Here is a 23725-nt window from a genome sequence, read left to right on the forward strand (position 1 = left end):
CGAATTTGTAGTAATCGAATTATGCCAACTTAATTAGCGCAAAGGTGTTTAGGTTAGACTCAATTCAATATTTAGTTATGACCAATATTGGCGAGTTAAGGCATGCTGTTCTAAAAATCGGTACTTATAGGTAATAAATGGCTTTTAAGATCTTCATATGACCTTTGAGTATATTCTTTTAAAAAGTCTTAATACCATACGTTTTGCAAACGAATAAAGCTACTTGTATAATCTGGACTACTTTATTAGTTTTCCACTATTATGTTTGAAATAAAAGTTCTTTACTCCTAATAAAGTACTTAATTTATTTTTGATATGATATTCAAATTGCTTTCGATTTACCAAACTTTGTATACAAGCTGATCAGTCAAACAACTGATATAAATATAGTAGACTGGCGTAATGAAATTCAAATGATTCACTTATTTCCCACACATATTCTTTTATTTTAAAATCAGTCGGATACTGTGGTCGTGAGTTTTTTCGTTATTCTCAGTTATTCCATTATAAGCGGGTATGGTTCCTGAAAATTGAAATTAAATTAAAGTTTTGACATTAAAGAAATGGGAACAAAGAGAAGAGAGTTCAAACCAGAGAGAAATGAGATATCCTACTCTCTTGTCACTTGAAATTGAGAGCGTAAGCCACTTATCCGACTTTGACAGTAGACTGGATCGGGTAGGTTTGACGTTTAGCCAACACTCCGATCGAACATACTGTCGTAATGAAATTAACCTAAATAACTTATTTCTCACACATACTCTCTTGTATTTAAATCAGTCGGATAATTGTCGTCTTGAGTTTTTGTGCTATAGCTCTGTTATGTATGTATAAATAGTTATGCTTTTGAACTTTTTAAGCCGATTAATTACATGCAGCTAAATAACTATTACTTTGCGTAATTTTATCCAGCTTAAAACTTATATCAATGTACTTGCAGGATTATAAATATACGTACAAATGTATGCATATACATTGGTGTATTATTAATATACTTTTATTGTATAAAAAAACGTGAAAATTGAGTTTGTATACTCAAAAAAATCATCATGCGATACATTTTTTTTCAATTTTGTGTTCCTATCTTAACTTCCACAGATGGTTAAGATTAACCATTTTAAAACTTGAAAGATTTTGTTGAAATGTCACATAAATACCTAACAACAAAATAATACCTAGGCAGTGATGAATGTATAACAAGTTGTAAATGACTTTTAACGTAATAACGCTAGCAGAGAGCTTAACGAACTTATTACCCTTATTATGGTTTTCAACTCCACTCAGTCAAATTGAAGTTAAAGCAATTCAACTTCAGATCAACCAAACTCGGTATTACTAACTTCAATTATTTTTCGCCGAAATTTCATTGGTGTTGCCAACTCAGAAGTGAAGGTTTGACAGATTAGTAAGCAGCTGAAAATTCAGTTTTTGCTCAAGAAAAGGTTAATAATTATTAAAATGGATATTAGTTTTGATTTATATTACGACGAATTGCTAGACTTCAACCAAAATGCATGTTGAGTTGAAAACTGTAATAGCGGCTTAAGAGAGTTTTGTGGATATTTGTAGTAGTGTTGGAAATGATTAAAATTTTGATTTTTTCCGACGAAATCTTGACGAATTCCTTGTAAAGATCTAATTTTGCGCCGTTATACATAAGATAAAGGCTCAGTTATGCATACGATACATAGCACAGCACTGCATAGACAAACATTGTAGTGAAACATAGCCGCAGTTATACTTCACACAGCGCATAGAAATTCAGTTGGGATTTTAATGTTTGTGAGAGCACAGAATCGCATCAATCAATGGATTTATTGAGAGAACACTTCGGTGAGCAGATAATTTCACGTTTTGGGCTGGTCGATTGGCCACTAAGATCGTGTGATTTCACACCGTTCGACTTTTTTCTGTGAAAATATGTAAAGTATAAGTATATGCGGACAATCCACAGGCCTTGGAGCAAAACATCACGCGTGTCATTCGCCAGTTACCAGTCGAAATGCTCGACCGAGTCATTGACAACTGGACTCAACGGATGGACCATCTGAGACGTAACCGCGGACAACATTTGAAAGGAATAATCTTTAAAAAATCTATGCCAAAAAATTTTCTTTCGAATGATAATAAACTTTCCCCATTAAACTTTAATTGTCTGTGCTTTTTTCTTTAAAAAAGTAGGAAGCCTTGAAATGGATCCCCCTATATAACTTATATAAAAATAATTTATAATATATATATTTATGAGAAGTAATCGGATTTTAGGGTAATTTGCAGGGGATTTTGAATTTCATTAGACACTTTATGAATGCTTTGAAACTAATTTTTAGGTACCGTTGGAACATCTCATGTGAGTTTAGATCACTTTTTCCATCCAGAAACATCGAAAAAAATATGGGAAAAAAGCTTATTTGAATTTAAAAAAAATTAATTAATATTAATGTAATTTGAAAAAGGAAATTTTATAAATGGATTTAAAGAGCGATTTGTAGATAAAAAAATTGTATACAAATAGTTAATATCTTAATACAAAATAAGAAAAACCTTAACTTCGGTTGCACCAAAGGGAGAATACAAATAAAAAAAATGTCAATACAAGAACTTGATTTTTGATCCGATCTATAAACTTTGTTCGGAGATTGTACGGTTATCTTGGTCAATGCTCTGCACCAAAGTTTGTGAAGATACCTCGTTAAATAAAAAGGTTTTCCATTCAAAGACTTGATTTGATCGCTTAGTTTGTATGGCAGCTATTTGCTATTGTGGGCCTATCTAAAAAATTTGTTCGAAGTTTGCACCATTGCTTTGGACAATGACCCATGCTAAATTTTCTGAAGATATCTTGTCAAATAAAAAAGCTTTCCATACAAGGACGTGATTCCGATCGTTCATTTGTATGGCAGCTATATGATATATTGGTCCGATATCGGCGTTTTCGACAAATTAACCGTCTTATGTATCATTCTTCAGGCCTACATGGCAGACTGTGCTTGTGTTAAAAGAATTAGCATTATTCAATTAAACATTATTAATTTACAAAAACAAAAAAGTAATCTTTCCGAGCTTCTTCTCCATATCTTTATACGAACTGGTGATGAACATTTCTGTTGTGCTTTCTCATCAAATCAAGTGACAGCCACGCAACAATTTGTTTTTGTGTTATGCTGTGGTCTTTTCAGACAAGAATAAAAGCACTCAAATATTTATTGCTTAACTTAAGTATTTTATTTTGTTTGTATGTATTTATGATTTAAGTGTTTATATAAACTTACTTAGCAGGGTTGTGTTGACGAGCTGAAATAGACGCACATTGGGTGCATTATTAAATAAAATATAACAATATAAAGAAGTTTAAGAAAACTTATTGTAAGTAAATATGTTTATATTTTATATAAGAGTGAACTTTTATGCAGAATTTTTAATATTAGTTAATTATTAGGAAGATTTTTCTTTCCAAATTAACAAATTTACAAAATTTTTTAAGAAAAAATACTCATAACAAGGGTTGCAAATAATGCATTAAAAATATAATTGAATTAACATTTGAGTTATAATTTTTTTTTTATTTTGTAATCCCGATTACGACATTAAAAAAAAAATTCTTTAATTTCACATACCGGAATAAAAAAAAATTTTAATCCCCATACCGGGTTGAAAAACAACAGGATTAAAAACGAAAAATTTAATTTTTTATTAAAAATTTTTTAATTCAAAAATTCGCAACCCTGCTCATTACTACTTTTTATTTTGTAGCTCAAAAATTAGCTGCGTTGTAGATATTTACTTGCCTACTGAAAGGTAAAAATTTATAATTCTTGAGCTTACGAAATATACTCCCTATATCTGTTATCCTGCATAAAATTAAAACATATTAAGCACCACCTTAATGCAGCTATAAATAACACAATGAAGTTATGGATTATGTATTACTTTATTATGAAGTACACGTACTAATCTCATCCAACATTTTCACCATACTACTTATGAACAACAACCAATGAATATTGAAAGAGGTAACTGAGTGAGCCAGGATAGTAGTGTATTGGGCTAAAAATAAACTTCATTATTTATTACGCGCTTATTGAAGCGTATACACAGCGTGTTACAACAATAATAGTCGAAAAAAAGTACACCGAACGCCAGTTAAGCGAAAGTGATAGGGATAAAGGTGGAGAGTGCGCTAAAACTGAGCAACGGCCAATTGTATGGTATGCAATAAAAGTTGCTCATACGCAGTGTACGTCAACGATTGTAGTATTCATGCATGCTGTATATTGTTCTATTGGAAAAAGTTTCTGATTAAGCAATTGGTTCAAGTTATGTGAGTTTATTTCATAACGAAATATTTATGGAAAACGTTTTATGTAAATCATACTTGCGTAAGTACAAATTACTTTGTTTATATTGTACATAAATTTTTAAACCCTGAACAGGATATATTCAGTTTGCCAGGAAATTTGTAACACCCAGAAGGAAACGTTAGAGGCTTCATGTTATAAAATATATAAATAACAAGTAAGGAAGGGCTAAGTTCGGATGTAACCGAACATTTTATACTCTCGCAAAGTCAAATGGTATACTCGTTTGAGATTTCTTTGTGGATTGACTGATATTTTCGGTAGAGGGTCAACTATAGGCACTGGGGTCAACATATTTAGTACTTAGGTGCTTGAACAGTTTTGGTTCGATTTAGAAAATTTTTGGCCACAAGGTCGCATATTTTAATCACATTATTCACGCAAAGTTTCATCCCGATACAGTCATTGTTGCCTGATTTGCATAGTGGAAAGTGAAAGAATCAGATGGAATTTTAAATGGTGTTATATGGGAAGTAGGCGTGGTTGTAGTCTGATTTCGCCCATCTTCACACCATGACATAGAAATATGAAAAGAACGTTACGCACTGAATTTTGGTTGAAATCGGTTGAGCAGATCCCAAGATATGGGTTTTCACCTAAAAGTGGGCTGTGCCCCGCCCACTGACTAATTTTGAACGCGGTTGCTATAAAGTCATCTCATACTATCCCAGAGATAAATTTAAATGTATCTGGCGTATTTAGTACTTGATTTATCGCGCTTTTAGTAGTTTTTAACAGTACCGTTATATGGGGAGTGGGCGGAGTTGTTACCCGATTTGAACTATTTTCACAATGTATGTAGAGGTTCTGAAAACATTTGCTTCCAGTCAATTTTGTTATTATAGCATTAGCAGTTTAGAAGATATACACATTAAACCTATTAGGGGCGGGGCCACGCCCACTTTAAAAAAATAATTTTAACTGCAGATGACCCTCTTTAATGTGGTCCTGTGTACCAACAGTCTTGTATCTTATTGCGGAGCTTAGTTATGGCAATTTATTTGTTTTTGATTAATGGCGTTTTGTGGGCGTGGCAGTGGCCCGATTACACCCATCTGCAATACCAACCGTCTTACGGCACCAAGAAACATGTCTACCAAGTTTCATAAAGATATCTCAATTTTTACTCAAGTTACAGCTTGCACGGACGGACAGACAGTCACTCGGATTTCAACTCGTCTCTTCATCCTAATCATTTATATATATATAAACCTATATCTAACTTGATTAGTTTCAGGTGATACAAACAACCGTTAGGTGAACAAAACTATTATACTCTGTAGCAACAGGTTGCAAGAGTATAAAAACTATCAGCATGATTAATTTAGTCGATTTAGCCGCGTTCGCCCGTCTGTCTGTCTGTATATACGCTAACTAATCCCTCAATTTTTTAGATATTGATCAGAAATTTTACTCACATCCTTTTGTCCTAAATAAGCTTGTATGGAAAACTTTTTCATTTGACGAGATATTTTCAAGAAATTTGGCATGTACTGGTTGGTTGAAAAGGGGGACCGCTCTTAGGCCATCATTAGGTCCATTGTGCTCCTGGGTGGTAACCATATTAATCCTTATCCGGCAAATCAGTGGATTTCCAAGACAACGGTGCAAATTCCGAAGAAATTGTTTTGAGCAGAAACCTTCTCTTATATACTGATTGATCAAAGTCCATACAGTCTTTGTTTAGAAAACTTTTGTATTTAACGAGGTATCGTCATCAAATTCAGTATAAGTTATTGTCCAAGACAGCAGAGTAATCTCTGAAAAGTTTGTTTAGATTGAATCACTATAGTGAGGAATATTATGCAATTGTTAGTGGCATTATTACTTTTTGATTGAGTCGACTGTTAAAATTATAATATAAGAACTTAGATAAAAACCAAAGTATTTTATATCATGCTTTTATATACGTTTAATATCTCCACCAATAATAAAAAAAATATTTTCAATATAATAATATATATATATGGTATACATATAAATATAATCAACGTAGACGATTCAACGAAGCTCCTTGTATATATGTAATTTATGCTAAACCAACGAGAATAAACCTCGCACGACCTTGACACGCATGTAAAACTGTTCGTCATCCGCATAGCAAAAAAATATTCATTAACGCGGCCAGAGCAGCAACATATGCAAAGTAATAGCAAACACAATATATTCTCCCTTTGTAACAGTTATCTGCGCTCGTACACATGTATAAGCACACGAACACAAAGCATATTTTAAACTTTGTGCTTAAGCAACAACTCTGCTTTCCTTAATCTCTACAACTATATTACATAGCAGCAGTAGGCGCTCACAGCATTGATTTGCACAATATTTACATATAAAACTTTTTATTGTACTCTTACATATTGCATACGCACATAATTATAATACGAGTAAATATTGGTTGTTTCATAAGTCTAGTTTAAACAAGACTCTAATTGAGATAATAATAACTAACTACTTGAACTAAAATGCAAGACCTCAATAATCTATAACGCTCTTGTTTGAATAACTCATAATTAGGGTGTGAAAGGTTCCACCTCTGCAACTATGGGACACAGTTTTAGAAACTAAAATATATTTTTTCAAAATATGCAATATTTTTCTAATAATAATTTCACAGCAGTAACATGCCTATAAGAACTATGATGTTTTCATATAGTGACAGTTAGGCCGGTTTCTTGAATAAATGTGTGACAAGAGTGCTACGCAACTTGAATAAAATTTCGTTGACGTTATTTAAAGCAAAAAAAAAAAAAAAAACGTAACGTTGCACCGAAACTATATTAATACCCTTCACAAGCAAGAAAAATTACCATTGCCTTTGGAAATTATCCACGCCAAATTTCCTAAAGAAATCTTGTTAAATAAAAAAAGTTTACATTACAAGAACTTGATTGTGATCGTTCAGTTTGTATGGCAGCTATATGCTATAGTGGTCCAACATCGGCAATTATCAAAAATTAGCGCTTCCCGGAGAGAAAACGATATCTCAAAAACTGAGGTATTAGTTTGTGTGTGTACAGACAGGCGGACATGGCTAAATCGACTCAGCTCGTCATGCTTATAGTTATAGGTATATATGTACATTTTATAACATGGAGTCTCCGACGTTCCCTTCTGGGTTTTAAAAACTTCGTTGCAAATTTGATATACCATGTTCAGGGCATAAAAATGATAACATCTCATCTAACAAATCATTATTTATTAGATTTTGATAATTCTCAACGATTAAAGTGTTATTATCTACGGAGTTGGAATATTTTATATACAAATGGTGGAGTTTTTAGACATGTGGTTTTGAAGAAAGGTTTAAAACGCATATAATTTAAAGTTATGGCCTCCGCGGCCGACTCGAATTAATTCCAGCCGAGAAGCCTGACTTTTTTTTATACCACAAGTACGCCAGTAATAACGCGCTGAATATTCTCTTTCAATGCATCAATCGTTTCAGGTTTAGCTGCGTTCGCCAAATTGATTGTTTCGTTAGCTGTACGGCATATACCACCGTCTTGTTGGAACCAAAGGTCATCTACCTTAACATTTTCCAATTCAGTCACAAAAAAGTCATTAATCAACTCTATATAAGTCTCCCTATTAATTGTAACACTATGTCCGGCTTCATTTTTGAAGAAATATGGACCAATGATTCCCTCTGCCCATAGAGCATACCAAACAGTGACTTTTTGAGGTTATAACGACATCTCAACAATGACTTGTTAATTATCATCAACCACAAGTAAAATTCATTTAAAAACAAAATTTTCTTGTGAAAATCGGGAACGGTAGCCATTTCGTTTTGGGCCCATTCATCGAACGTGCGACCTGCTTGATGATCGTTCCGGATCAATTCCTTCACGAGTTTGATTTTGTAAGTTAGAAAACCAAGATCCTTCCGCAAAATCTACCATAAAGTGGATGGACACAGCTCCAATTGTTGCGCGCGATGGTGGATGGACTCATTCGGGTCTGCTTCGATCGACTCTGCTACGCATCAGCGATAGCATCTGCGAAGCGAGCTGTAAGGCGTCACTGAGAATGCGCATAATCTGCAAAAGTAAAAGTGATGCGAAACCGATTCATGGTTGCTCGAACTATCGACTTTGCTGTGCTATTACATATGTCGATCGTGTATTGGACACAGCGCATTTGCTTCGCTCGAACCAAACCATTATTTTGGTAATAAATTTGCACGATTTGCAATCGTTGTTCCGGAGTAAGTCTTTTCTTTATGATATAGCAAGCCAAACTATGTAACAGCTGTCAAAAAATCAGCTCAGAAAAAAGTATTGAACTATTGAAAACCACAGGTCTAAAAAAAGACCCGTTAGTGTTCGAAACTATACTCATATATGTACATAGACAATCATACATATGTATATATATATTTTATTGCAAAAGTACGTTTGTGAATTGTTTACATTGTTCACATGGGAAAATTTAATTACTTGAATTCAACTTATGATAATTTTTTTTGCCCACACAACTTTCGCCTCCTTTTTCAATTGAATAAAAAGTAATTAAATTTTCATTATGTTATGTTATGTTTCTTTCCACATCATTGTGACCATTCATAATTGTATTAATATGTGCGTAGAAAAACTACGAGTGTGGGGAAATTATTTATAGATTTGTTGGTTGATGTCCACCAGTTTTATGTACATATATGTATTTTGTAGCGCCAAGTAGAAATCAAATTACTGCTTATATTACTTTTGTGTATACATAAAACCATTGTCCTGTCTGAACTTAATTGTATACTGAGCCAGACAATAAAAAATGATAGCGAAGGTTTTTGTTTTAAGACAATCTTAATTATAAAAGTGTTAAATGTAATAATTTTTAATATATTTATATATCTTAATTGATTTCAACTTAAAGTTTCTTTTTACAAAATTTTCAGTTTTAATCTTTTTTAATCATATATTAATTGAAGGCTTACTGAATACTTTTCCAAATACTTAATATTTGTCACGTTTTTTGTTAATATTTTCAATTTAATTTGTTTTCATTTCTAGTGGCAACTATTTTTAAAGATATAGCTAGATTGAAAACTTGCACAATATTTTTTGAAAATCTTTTCCAAACAACTTATATTTAATAAATATTTTGTAAGAATTTTAGTTTTATTTTTTCTAGGTGACAACTCTTTTTCAGCATCATTTTTAAATGGAAGACTTATCCAATACTTTTCAGAATACATTTGTTATATTTAAAACGTCTAATATAAGGCACATACTTATTTTTCCGTTCTTTGCTTTTTTATGCAGATGACAACTCAATTTCAAAATTTAAAGGAATATAATATTAGCGAAATAGTAATTTTTTCAAATTGTGTAATATTTAGTTCGTTTTTTGTAATATTTTCAGTTTTATTTTCGATAGCTAAGACTCACCAAATGATTTCAGAAGGTATTTCTAAAAGGCCTTATGTAGTGCACATATTTTTTGAAATTTATTTAAAATTTACATTTTCAATAGGTGGCAAGCCATTTATGTCTGAATTAAATACTCCCAGACAATTGAAAGTTGTACTTTGCTTTGCTATTTAGAATTTTCTCTTCTTAGTTTAGTAATTTTAGGTAAAAGTTTATTTTTCCGACGAATAATTTTGTTGAATATATTTTGGTAAAATTAATATTATATGAACCTTTGATATCTCTTTCAAATTGACTTTTACTAATTTGTTTTTTGGAAAAGGGAAGAAAATATTACAAACGAGTTTACGTGATGGAGTTTCAATAAAAATTCATCGAGAGATTTTATTATAGGTCTTTGATTATACGAACCACAATTTTACTTCAATCTCCCTCAATGTTGCCATATTAAACACATAATCCGCCATAAGTCAGCCATTATCCCGTTGGAGCAAGTGCTTATTCCCAACGTCTGCGAGAAAGTCCTACGCCACCACCTATTCCACCCAGAAAACCACCTCCTAAGAATAATCGACCACCTCTTGGTCTGCCATTATGCCCATTGTCACCATTACCACCAGTGTCACCGTTATCACCATTATCACCGTTGTCACCGTTGTCACCGCTATCATCGTTGTCACGATTTGAACCATGCTTTCTACCACATTGCACCTGACCGGCCAAAAACAAGAAAACCAGCAACAAGAGTAGAGCTTGCAATCTCATTTTCATTAGCTCTAGTAATATACCGTAATATACGTAGACTATGCCGTTACTTTCACAAGCTAGTGAGCTTCAACTTTTGAAACAAATTTCAATGTCGCTGAGTATTTTTATACTCGAGATTTTCTCTAGCAGAGAATATAAATACTTTAAATTAAATAGTCGCAATTGATGATTAATCTAATGATTACAGTTATTCTCATATTTTTTTGTCGATCTAATTATTTAGTCACATAAATGTGAAGTATTATTATTATAATAAGGCTAACATAATATATATAATTTAATTAGCAAATCGTGATCTTTATAGTGCGGGGGGGTAATTTTTTTTACACAGATTAAGAAATGTTTCCGGCTAGTCTAACATCAATTATTGTGTATTTGATTGCTTATGGTTATATTTAATTGGTGAATATAACTATATATTACTTTCAGCATTTAGTTTTCTAATATGAAAAGTTTAGTTTTCAAATAAGATTGAACGGACATATTATATCAGAAATAAAAAGTTGTTGATCCATATATATAAATATAAAATGCAGGCGCGTTTGTGCAACTTCAAGATCCCGAAAGCACATTCCAATTAATCCGATATATTAGAGCTATATTTATGAAATTATATATAATAGCAATTATTGACATTTTGGCATTGTTGCGCTCTAGGTTCAGGTAAGCTGGGTATATGAAGAGGAGAAGTCGCTGGAGAAAAAGCGCATTGAGCTTTCTCCCGGATGGGTGGATACGCTAAGAGAAGGTGTTTACACTAAGGATCTCTCCGTCAAGCTTAGCTTTCGGCTACCGGACCACTGTGAGATTTTTCAAGCAGAATTGGCTGCTATTAAAGTGCCATTAGCCCTACTGTTTTGAAGCGCAGCCTTTTCCAGGAAGGTGAGCATTAACTCTGACAGCAAAGCAGTATTGCTAGCGCTGAGCTCGCAAACTGTTCTGTGCAGTTAAAGAGTGTGTCCTCATTAGAAATAGCATCAAGTTACTTTCTTCTATTTAGTACGAGCAGAGGACTGCTTCTCGCGAGTACTTTGTGCTCAAGTAAACATGTCCGCTTCGTTGCATAAAAATAATGAACATATAGCATTACATTAAGCTTAAGTCGGCGCGTAACCACATAGTAAAAATAATATTAAATGGTTGACCAATTTTTTACTACAGTACGTCCCAGACAATACGTACACTTAATTTTGGATGTTGGTCAATATATGTATATGACATAAAGTCAACCGAGAAATCATTTTTGTTTTCTGGCAACTTGACAAATTATAGACCGATTTCGATCAATTATAGTTCAGATGCTCTTTTGTGCGAAGTTTTATTCCAATAAAGTACACGATTCAAGATTTGTAGAGTGACTGAATTTGATGGAATTTAAAATTGTGTAGTTGCTGAGGTATGAGATTTCGTCTGAAAGATGCCGCCCAATTATATTCAAATCTACTGTCTGCACTTGGTATATCTGCAAAATCAATATATTCCTTTGGAGAATGACATTGACCAATACTCGTAGAAATGGAAAGCTACGAAAGTTTTGACACCAGATAAGGTTACATACGGATTTACTTTTTAACCTCTTCAATATTGTCATTGAGGCAATTTTACGCAAAGCAGGAGTTTATCGGGCAAGATATTTTACCATTCTATCAAATTGCTTGCCGATGAAAAACTCATAGTAGTCGTAGCAGGCAGGATGTATTTTGTAGCTCGAGAGAGAATATGCCAAAATGTCTTTGGCGGTTATTGAGGGCAAGACGAAATATAAGTATGTTAGCTACCAGCACGATGTGAAGATGAATGAGGTGGTAGCTGTGAAATATATTTTCAAAGCAGTCAAGGACTGTCAGCTAGAACATCCAGCGAACCTTAACAATTGCGAATCACTGCTTTTACGGGCTCAGTGGACAATTAGGATATAGAGCCCTCTTCCAACAGACAAAATTAACACTCTACAAGACGCTCATAGCACTCGTGCTTTTGTATGGGGAAGATGCATTAACAATATATTGTAAAAAAGTAATAAACTTGAAGTGTTCGAGAGAAAAGTTTTTCGCAAGATTCGCATCGACGTGCTTTATCACAACATTGACATTGTACATCGAATAAATATCCAGTGGTTGCGCTGGCTTGGCCATGTTATGAGAATGGATGATGACGCTCCAGCGAAAAAAGTTTTCGATGCGAGAGTTGGTGGTAAAAGATGTAGATGTAGATCGCGTCTTCGGGGGAGTAACCAAGTAGAAGAAGAATAAGAAATATTGTAATATCTTTACGGATAAATTGATTGCTCTGATGTTTTTCGTCAGACGTTATTAAGACGCATTTAAGTAGTTTTCAATAAGCCCTGCTCCCTGGACTTGATTACTACTCGATTTATCCAAATTTCAAAAAATGCCAGTGGGCGACTCAGCAATTTATTTTTCAAACCACAAATGTCCCTGGAAACTTCGATCCACTTTAGCAATTATGAGCTCTGCAATATAATTTCTGATTTAGAATTGTACTTACAATTGTTTGTTTAATAGCGTAGTAGATCATAATTCGATTCTGCTCATCTGCAGTTTAACATAAATGTGTACTTTCCAAATGGAAATTGTTTATTTTAACCAGATATTTTGTAATGTTGTCACTATTACAATATTTTTAATTATTTATTAATTTAAAACTAAAAGCAAAACTGAAAAATTACCGAATATTTTTTGAAAATATTTTTCGTATTTATTCTTAGTTGGGTGGCAATTCAGTTACCAAATATTTCGAAAAGTATTTCTAAGCTTCGTCGAAAAAAGTGCACGTTTTAGCGCAAAGGATTTTCATTCTAATGGGTAAATATTCCACGAGGGAGTTTAGTATAGGTCCTGAATTATTATTGCAACCACTGGTTAATCTTCTTTATATTGCTTTGAATAAGTTTTTAAAGTTCACGTCAGTGATACTCAGACATATTCAGTTTGTCGCTGTAATAACTAAATACCAATACTTATAAGAAGACACAAAAATTTTAGTAATTTCAATGCATGACATATTTATTAGTTCAAATTTGAAGAGTAAAGTGCTTTCGGGGAATTAGTCACTAACCCATTGAGAATGCGCTTATTTCTAGCGTCCACGAGAAATGCCCACACCGCCACGGAATCCACCAATAACCCCGCCTCCTATACCTATACGACCTCTTCTTGGTCCGCCGCTACTTCCATTGCCGCCATTATCACCATTGCTACCATTGCTACCATTTAAATCATCGCCATTTGTCGCACCCTGCACCTGACCAGCCAAAAACACGAAAACCAAAAACAAGAGTAGAGCTTGCAATTTCATTTTTCTAAGCGCGATTAATAGATTATGCCGTTACTTTTCGACTTCTGAATACAATTTGTATGCCGCTAGCAGTTTTATACTTGAGTTTTCTTCTTGAAAATAATGACAATTCAATAAATTAAAATGTCATAATTAAATTATAATTAATTTTATGATTAATTATAATATACTATTTTTTGCCTATTTAAAAATTTTTCTTCATTGATATGAAGAGTAATTTTTATAATAATGTATTTATAATAGATATAGTTTTTTTAGTGATTCGTGACTGTTTAAATGAATACAATCTTTTGCCGGCTAATTGTTGATTAATTTATTGCTTGTGCTCATTTTACTTTAATGCATACGTGCTTGGAATTAGATTGAATTTAGAAAACAGCTTACAGATGCCAATAAGTAAAAGCTACACGTGTGAAATTGCTATTTTCTAATGAAAGTAAACATAAATTGAATTGTTAGTCATAATTGAAAGATTTTTCACCTCTACAATTTATATATCTTTATTGAAACATATGTCTATCAATTTTTAAAGGGAATGTTCAAAATGAAAGCAAAAAATTCTAAAATGCTACTTCTACTTTTTATATAACTTCTAGTATAAATAAATCCCATATTTTTCAGAAAGATCCGAGGTCAAATATACACACTTTTCATAGTACTACATACTAGGGTCTCATACGAACCCTTCTCCCTATTGGCAAAAAAACTGGACAGTAAAACTTCCCTTAAGACGGATTTTTGAGCAAAATCACTCACCATAAACAGTATCAGGTAGTTGGCATTATAGACTACTAGCATTCATTGGAAATACAATAGATTTTTTTTCTAGACTTTAGTATATATAAATCAATAAACAAAGTAATCTCTTTTAAAAATTAAGAAATCTCACTCTGATATGATTCACCGATTTTTGTCGATGCGTGAATTAATTTCAGGTATCAAACTATTTCAAACCCTTATTTAATGATCTATGCTACTTAAATGTTTACCGCCTCGATAAAGCCATCTCTCCGCTGTTATTAGAAACTGGGCATTTCCAGGGAATCATTTCTTTATTATATTTGTAAAATAAAAATCGCTGTTCTATATGAGGGCTAAAATCCAACTATTAAAAATAGTTTACCTATTAATAAATAAATATATTCGACTGTGACTTTGAGTTATTTTAAGAATATTTCATATATATTCAAATTCATTTTTTAATTACTACAAAATATCGAGATTGGCAACCCTGCGTTGCAAGAGATTGCTCTCTCACTCTAAGCTCACTCGTTGCTACGGAAAAAATCCAATTTTCCTACCGTACGGTCTGTTGTAAGTGCTGTAAGATAGGTCGAATCATCGGCCCGGGGTTTTGCGTCGGTGACTGTTTGTGCCATTAGACGATTTATTTATATTTCAGCTACTTGACCTGAATATCTAAAGTTGTGAAATTCCAAATGTCTCTCAAAGCCAGGATGGTTAAGAAACAAGTGAGCAACAAATGCCATCCGGTAAGACGCTGCCAAATGGAAAATGACCAGTAGAAACCGTTCCTCTTTCTCGGACTAGGGAAATAAAGGGTTTTTTTAAAAGAGTGATATGATTAAAAAAAATATATCAGTTGTTAAGGTAATTCAAATGTTTTTTGTTTAGTGTAAAGTACAATTGATACAATTAAGTTTTGAATATAACATTATTCAAATGACCTTGAAAAAAGCACGGACCGATGATTCCACCAAACTATCAATTTTGGTGAAAGTAATGGTGTTGTTCATGAATAATTTGTGGATTTGTGGTTTTTTCGCATCAGAATCGACAGTTTTGTTTATTTACCGCACCACTCAGATGAAAGTGAGCCTCATCGGAAAATATCTCGTTCTTCGAAAAAATCGTTTTCGTTTTTAAGTTGTTTCAGGGTAAAATCAGCAAATTCATGACGTTTACGGTGGTCCAATGACTTCAGTTCTTAAGTGAGAACAATTTATACGGATCCGTATCCAAATCTTTTCACAAAATCCGCCTGGTTGTGGTTTGAGACAGTTCCAATTCTTGAGAATGGCTTGGATTCGACAAATAGTGGTCTTTAGCAACACTTGCCTGAAGGGCAGCAATATTTTCCTTACCTCTAGCAGTTCTTTGTCTTATTGACACTTGAAAATGTACGCTCGAAATTTTCAACAATTCGACGAATAGCGCGCACAGGTGGACGATTATTACGACCATAAAATGGCAAAAGCGCACAAAAATTTTTAAACGTTGTTCTTACGTATATCTTCCCATGATGAAATTATAGGAATTACTTTATACAATGAAAAAAAAAACAAAGCATGACATATTAAAAATGGCCCGATTTATACATATATATATATATATATATATATAAATGGAAAGCCCGATATAAACTTTGCAGATGGTAAGGTGTCTATTCCTCTTGTCATTTACCTCAGGCCAAAGGACCTTACGATTTTCAGATTTTTTCATACCTATTTCAAGACTGAAAAATAATAACTACATACATATTTGTATTGTACGATATTATTTTATAACCGGAAATGAAGCCTCTTTGGATCACAAACACAAAATTAAAAAAAAAAATTCTCGGCTTTTTACTTTAAACTCGGAAATTAAAAAATAATATTATTCGATTTTTGCCTCAATGGTTAATAGATTGACTGTTGTCGCGCCTTCTTTTATATATTGTTATTTTTTGTTCGAATAACAGTTAATTACTATAACTTTCTACTCTAAATACTATTTTCCTTTTATTTTTATCACAAATCGGTACAAGAAACCATTTTCCAATCAATTATTAAAGTCTCGAAATCAGTAATTACATGCACATTTGCCATTACTAAGTCAATTACTTTGTATTTCCACCAATCAATCAGTCATTAAAGCTTTAACGGCCAACTTGCAACATGCTCATTAGGCAAACGGGAGTCAGCATGTGGCGCGCAGCGATAACAACGAACTCTGTTTAACTTAATGGTGCACAACATGTGCTGGCGCAATACAAGTCAAAGCTGAGTCCACCCACGGCAAGTTGAATGCCCTTAAAACATTCACACAACTTCTCTATTACTTCAAATGGCACATGCTCACTCCAACCACGGTGCGTTGCATGTTGGCGGTGGTACGGGGCGTAAGCGGATATGCTACAATAGCCACGACTCAACCCACAAACTGAACGTACCACGCATCAAATGCGACTGCTGCATGTTAAACAGCACGTGCTTCCTGCAAGCGTCTGCAACAACACCCACACATGCGAAAATCTGGAGTGGGCATGCATAATATGCATTCTTTAATTCGTCGCGAAAGTGTCTGGCTGGCAGCGCGTCTGTGCGGACGTGTGGTATGCATTCATGTGTGATTGTGGTGGCTTCTATGGAATTTAAGTTGCGTATACGCCGTGTGGTGCTAATACATGCAAATTTTCCTTTCATTCACTTTTGCCTTACTTCATTTTTAGATTGCATTGTTAACGTTTATCTTTGCAGCCACATTTCCATAATTCATTTGCATTCGCCTGTGTGTGTGTGTGCAGTAATAGTATTCAAGTGCAGTTGTCATAAGTGCAATTTATTAAGCTGCGGTTAGACTGATAAACAAGCATATTACTTATATGCATATGTATTTAGCTGTAATTGTATTTCTTTAGAATAGAATTTAACCAACGCGTTCGACAATAGAGAATTTAATAAATTCAAGAAAATAACGTTTACTACTTTAGAATAGTGCACGGAACATTAGTACTAAGGAAAATGAGATTTGTTGAAGGAATGACTCTGAGAATTGTGTGAAGAAAGACTAGTATTTTTGGAGACCTAGCGTGGGCTGAAGTACAATATTATTTAAGTTATAAATGTCTCATCAATCATCTTCATCCATATAGTACCCAGCTGCTAACTAAAATAATACGCTAAAAATATATATAAAAAACGTGTAGTGAACAAAAAAGCTAGAAACAAGAAAAAAAAGCCAACCTCGGTTGCACCGAAGCTAGAATATCCTTCACAAATAAAGTAGCTACTGTACAAGAGCTTGATCGACCTATTTGTATGAGAGCTATATTATATAGGGGGTCCGATCTGAAGAATTTATTTGGAGATTGTAGCGTTATCTTGGAGAATAATGCATGCCGAATTTTGTGAAGATATCTTGTCAAATAAAAAAGTTTTCCATACAAGGTCTTGATACCGATCGTTCAGTTTGTTTGGCAGCTATACCCTCTCGTACCACGAACGGAATAGTCAAAACTTAAGAATACTCCCGACTTTTTATATATAACGGCCTTCGAAAGATGTAAAAAGTAAAAAATATTAATAGTAGCATGAAATCCATCAGAAAGTAGAGATTTCAATGAAAAAAAGCATACCGACTTTTTAAAACATCAGATATTTTACGTTATTTTAAGTCAAAATAAGGTGAAAAATAAATTCATTAAATCAAAAAATACAATGTGTTTGGGTTAGTTTACTAAATGTTTTTTTAATAAAAATTAAAAAATTTTTGTTAAATAAAAATCAAAAAAGCAAAAAGTTGGTTATTACAGTTTTTCACATAAAGTTTGAGGTTATGTGATAAATGTTAACAAAAGTATTGAGCTACTGAGTTAAATCATATTAATTTATCACTAGGTTTCTATAACGACTAGGTTCTATCTTTCTCTACTACATAGACAATTGCTCGCTTCGTTTGATCCTACGGTTTGGCAATCAATATAAGTAGTATAGATAGTTTGGGTAATTTGTGAACCAATTTCACATAATTTCGGCATTAAACTATAGTATATTCAATATTATACTTCCAGTAAATTTTTCTAAGGTATCTTACTTATTTGCTAAAATATGCGATATAAGGCCAGTCAGTAGTTCGAAAATCATTCTATTAGATATATGGGGGCTAAAGGAATTATTGACCCGATACAACCCATTTTTGGTATACAGGCATATTATAATCAGAAAAGGATTCTCTTCGAATTTCTATAACATATCTCACAGATTGACCGATATTTTCAATAAAATCTTCGCTGTAGGAACTGGGGTCCGCATATTGAACACATGATGGAATAGGTTTATTTAAACTGCAGATGCCCCTCCATATATGATCCTGTGTACCAAAAAACAGTTTTGTAGCTTATTGTGGAGCTTAGTTATGGCAATTTATTTGTTTTTGATTAATGGTGTTTTGTGGGCGTGGCAGTCTTCCGATTACGCTCATCTGCAATACCAACCGTCTCACGGTACCAAGAAACATGTCTACCAAGTTTCATAAAGATATCTCCATTTTTACCTAAGTTACAGCTTGTACAGACGGACGGACGGGCAGACAGTCACCCGAATTTTAACTTGTCTCTTCATCCTGATCATTTATATATACATAACCCTATATCTAACTCGATTAGTTTTAGGTGATACAAACAACCGTTAGGTGAACAAAATTATTATACTCTGTAGCAACATGTTGCAAGAGTATATCCTTATTTTTCAAAAGTTTCTTCCATGCTTTCAAAATTACTAAAAAACTGTAGTTATTGATAATTTAAAAAATAAATGCTTTTCGAGGTTTAGTCTTAGACGTTTAAAATATTTCTTATTGAAAATACTATAATATTGGAAATAAATAAACAAAATTCTATAAAAATGTTTAAGTTTAAATTTTTTTTTAAGTGGTGCTTGACAACACCTTCGATAATAATACAATTTTTCGATTAAACAAATATCGAAACATTCGGTCCAGGCCAATTAAATTTGGGATTATGGTATCAAGAATTTTAGAAACATGTAAGACTCCTATTATTGACAACATACGAGCATTTTTTCTACATTTGAGCGAAAATAAAGGTCAAGGGTACCAAGTGAGATCTGTACGGTATGTGCGGTCTGTACGGCTGATGACTTAAAAAGTTAATGTTTAGCCGTACAAAAAACATATCGACATGTGTGAGAGTGCACCTTATATTTTCATATCCTGAACAGGGTACATTAAGTTTGCCACGAAGTATGTAACACCCAAAAGAACGTCGGAGACCCTGAAAGTATATATATAATTGATCAGTGTGATGAGATGAGTCGATTTAGTCATGCTCGTCTGTCTGTCCCTCTGTCCGTCTATTTATACGCAAAGTAGTCCTTAAGTTTTTGAGATATCGATAAATTTTTCACACGTTATTTTTTCTCCAGAAGCTGTTTATTTGTCGGACCCGACGATATTGAACAACTATAGGACATAGGTTACACTGGCTGGCTGTCATGTCATACATAGATCTACAGGTCTTTTTAGACCAAAAACCGTCCTGCAGTCTTTCAGAGACCATGTGAGTAGAAAGCTTGCGCGATTCCTTCCACTCTCATGCACATGATCTTGGCGTTCCTGTATGCCCCTAAGGCATTCCATCTCACCCAGATTCAACTTCCAGTCCTTTTGGAAATTTCGTTGTGTAACGACTTGTGTATTTGCTGAACTGGTTCAGTAGTCTAGCGGATCTATCTACTGCCCCTATTCTTCCAATGGCAATACTATGTGAGATTATTGTTTTATTTGCCGTTTGGCTATCGACGTATATGTTTATATTCTTTATGTAATTTCCTGCGTTGTTAGCTATCTCAGCAGCTTTCCTGACCGCAAAGACTTCTGCCGGGAAGAGACGACAATATTCCGGCAGCTTAAAGGGTCGCCTGAGATCTAGTTCCACGCAATATATCTCCCCTACTCCATTAGCCATTTTTTATCCATTAGTGTTTATATTAAAAGTTCCGCTGTTGAGTCCCATGCCATTGGGTAACGCCGCCAATCTTTAAGCTGATTCCGCTGCTAAGCTTTTCACTGCAATGTAAATTGATGGCAGGTAGAGTAACCTTTCAAGTGCAGCCATTGGAGAGGTTCTTAGTGCTCCTGTTATGCAGAAAGCAGCGAGCCGTTGTATTCGCTCCAACTGTTTCCTGTATGATATTTTACTGGCATCGGCACCGTAAAATAAGATGACTTGACTACCGCTCTGAAACTTATATTCAAAAGGGCAGCTGATAGCCACCATGTTGACCCCAGCAAAACTGGCATTTTTCACCCACTCCTCCATAATGAGTTTCCACGTCAGTTTGCTGTCTAAAATTACTCTCAGGTTCTTGGTATGATCCTTAGTAGTTAACTCTATTCTGCTGATCCTCGGGGGTTTCCATGACGGGATCTTGTACCTTCTTGTAAATAGTACCATATCCGTCTTACCGGCATTTACCTCTAGGTTAGCTAATAATTCCCATTGGTGTATGACTTCTAGAGCGCTATTCATCACGCTACTAATTGTGTCTTGGAACTTGCCTATCACTAGTATAGCTATGTAGTCTGCATAGGCTATCAGTTTGGGTGCTTTTCTTTCAATACAAACTGATCGATCAATATCAAGCCCCTGCATAGAAAACTTGTATGTTTGACAGGTACTTTAACGAAGTTTTTCACGGATTATTATTCAAAGCAGCGCTGCAATCTGCGAACAAATTGTTCAAATCAAACAACTAAGTGTATTATATAGCTTCTATACAAACAGACCAACCAAACTGAAGTCCTTGTATAGAAAACTTTTTATTTGTTAAGGTATCTTCACGAAATTTAGCGGAATTTATTGTTCAATGCTACAATTTCCGAAAAACTGCTCAGATCGGACCATTATAGTTATTCAGTTGCCATACAAACTGAACGATCAAAATCAAGATAATGATCTGTTTTTTACGGACCCGTAGTTAACATATGTCTAACCCAATACTGTAAATTTGATTTCAGAATAGTTTTCTGCTGAAATCATGATTCAATTTTTGGCCTATAGTTTGTGTTCGAAAATTAAGCAAGGTGATTCTACAAAATCATTTTGATACACATAATGCTAATGATCTCATTGTATCAACATCATTCCGATTTAGTTAAATTTTTTCATGCAAAGATTTTGGAGAGATCGTATGGTCACCCCGAGGAAACTCGAAAAAACATGAATGTATTAATGGAAAAATATAATTTTATAACTTCTTTTCTGAACGTTCTTTAGTGAATTTATGGTAAATAATAGCAAACTTTTGAAAGTGAACAACACATAGGGTTTGCCCAAATAGCGTTAAGTTCACCGCTTTTTAAATTGGCAAAAGTTGAATAGAAGTGAAAAGCAAAATTAAAAAGTAAAACTCAATTCACCCACTTATACTCTTATAATTTGTTGCATTCTTAGCCGTCTTTATTGACAAGACATATTTCTCCAAGGTAAACCAACTTATTTGTATGGACACATACAGTTACACATAAAAGTATAACGTCAAACCATAAAATCCATTAAAAGGCAAAAAGTCACAGCAGGTTTAAAAAATTTACGATGTTGTTCACCTGTGTCAGCAAACGTACCGTAATCCACCTGTTCACGGACCTCTGCGGGCAACCAGACAAAGAGTCAACAAACTTCGTTAATTGAATGCCGTACAGGACACGTGAGAATTCACAAGGACACACGCTGTGTGGTCAAGTGCTAGAGCTAGTGATATTGTTTTTAAAATCGACAATTTGCAACAATCAAAGCATTTTCATTCTACGAACGCCGAAAAGCTGTAATATATTTCTTTTATTTATGCGCTAACGGTAATACATTAAAAACTAACTATCGGCCGAAATTTTTAATGGTTCATTAATTATGGGAATTGATTTAAATATTTTTGCAAAAAGTGCTACAAATATTCAGTGCTGTAAGTTGGTTTTTAAACTTAATGCGAGTATTAGTTTTTAAACTTGATTTTCTTTACGCTTAAGGGGTTAGTTCAGTATAGAGCCTTAAAAAGGCATAATTTTAACAATTTATCTTTTTATTAAGGAAAAGGAATCTAATTTGTTTCACTCAGACTCAGATTAGACATGTGTTGAGCCTAACTGGGCGACGATGATTCCAAGAACTCAAGTTGTCTAAAAAAATAAAAAACAAAATAAAATTTTCTATATTTTATTCTACATATAATTAAAGATAAAGGTAAATTGTTTACAAAAAAAGGCAATATTAACAAAAAATCGTACGCAGTTGAATGTTACTCAGAAATTACAAATTAAATTTCAAGTGAATACAATAGTATCCGAGGACCAACGTCGCTCGATTTGAGGAAAGAAGTTTTGTTAAAAACGAGTTTAAAGTTTTACGTACTGAATTTTCAATATTCTACCAGTGTTAAATTGTACACGTATTTAGGACTCTAAAGTGTACTGTAAACCTAAGGAATGATCTGGGTCTAAGATAATTTATGGGTCATGGGTCTAAGATTATTTATAAAATTGAGAGAAAAATTGTTTATTAATAATATTGACATACATATATTGAACAATTTCTTTCTTTTCTTTTTTGCAGTCACACATAAGTCAACAAAAAAATATTAAACTCAATCTTCGCAGCCTGAGCAGCTTCATCCGTTGCTTGCAGTTACACAAGGCCATCAGTTTTTAAGACAATAAATTTTAAGCAAAAACGTGTAAAATGGCTGAACACCAAAAACTATCGTTATGTCCACGTCTGGTGGACTACATGGCTATTGTGGGTGCACGCACAACTCCGCCCATGCCGAAAGGATTGGCCGGCAATAAAACGCCTCCCGTACAGGTGAAAATTTCAAATTTCAATGTTGGTGTTTTTTCAGACACCAAAACAGAAACATACATATGTCATATGCATATATCCTAATGATATTAAAACTAATAAATGAGCTGAGCATGTTAGAAACGGCTGATAATTTTTTATGTGACAATTTCTCGTGTCAAAAAAACACTTAGTGGGGTGGCATGGTAGCATTGGAAACGCGACTAGCCGTTTTATTAGGTATCCCATATAATTCGAAATTATTGAGAGTTTTGTTAATAAAAGTTCGGTTAAGAGTTCATTATAATTTTAGAGCAGGTATTTTAGACATT

The 23725-nt window shown here is 33.6% G+C and overlaps 1 protein-coding gene across 8 annotated transcripts in view; it reads left to right on the forward strand.

Moving 5' to 3' along the window:
* Window positions 1–23725, forward strand: part of Rab3-GEF (Rab3 GDP-GTP exchange factor) — a 74006-nt gene that overhangs the window by 8013 nt on the left and 42268 nt on the right. For all 8 annotated transcript variants that reach the window (XM_070110830.1, XM_070110827.1, XM_036371212.2 and 5 more), the window contains exon 2: window positions 23169–23417. In XM_070110830.1, the coding sequence (XP_069966931.1) occupies window positions 23295–23417 (123 nt within the window). In that variant the 5' untranslated portion in view covers window positions 23169–23294. The remainder of the gene's footprint in view (window positions 1–23168; window positions 23418–23725) is intronic.

The sequence above is a fragment of the Bactrocera oleae genome, chromosome 5, assembly GCF_042242935.1.
Source record: "Bactrocera oleae isolate idBacOlea1 chromosome 5, idBacOlea1, whole genome shotgun sequence".
Taxonomy (NCBI): Eukaryota; Metazoa; Arthropoda; class Insecta; order Diptera; family Tephritidae; genus Bactrocera; species Bactrocera oleae.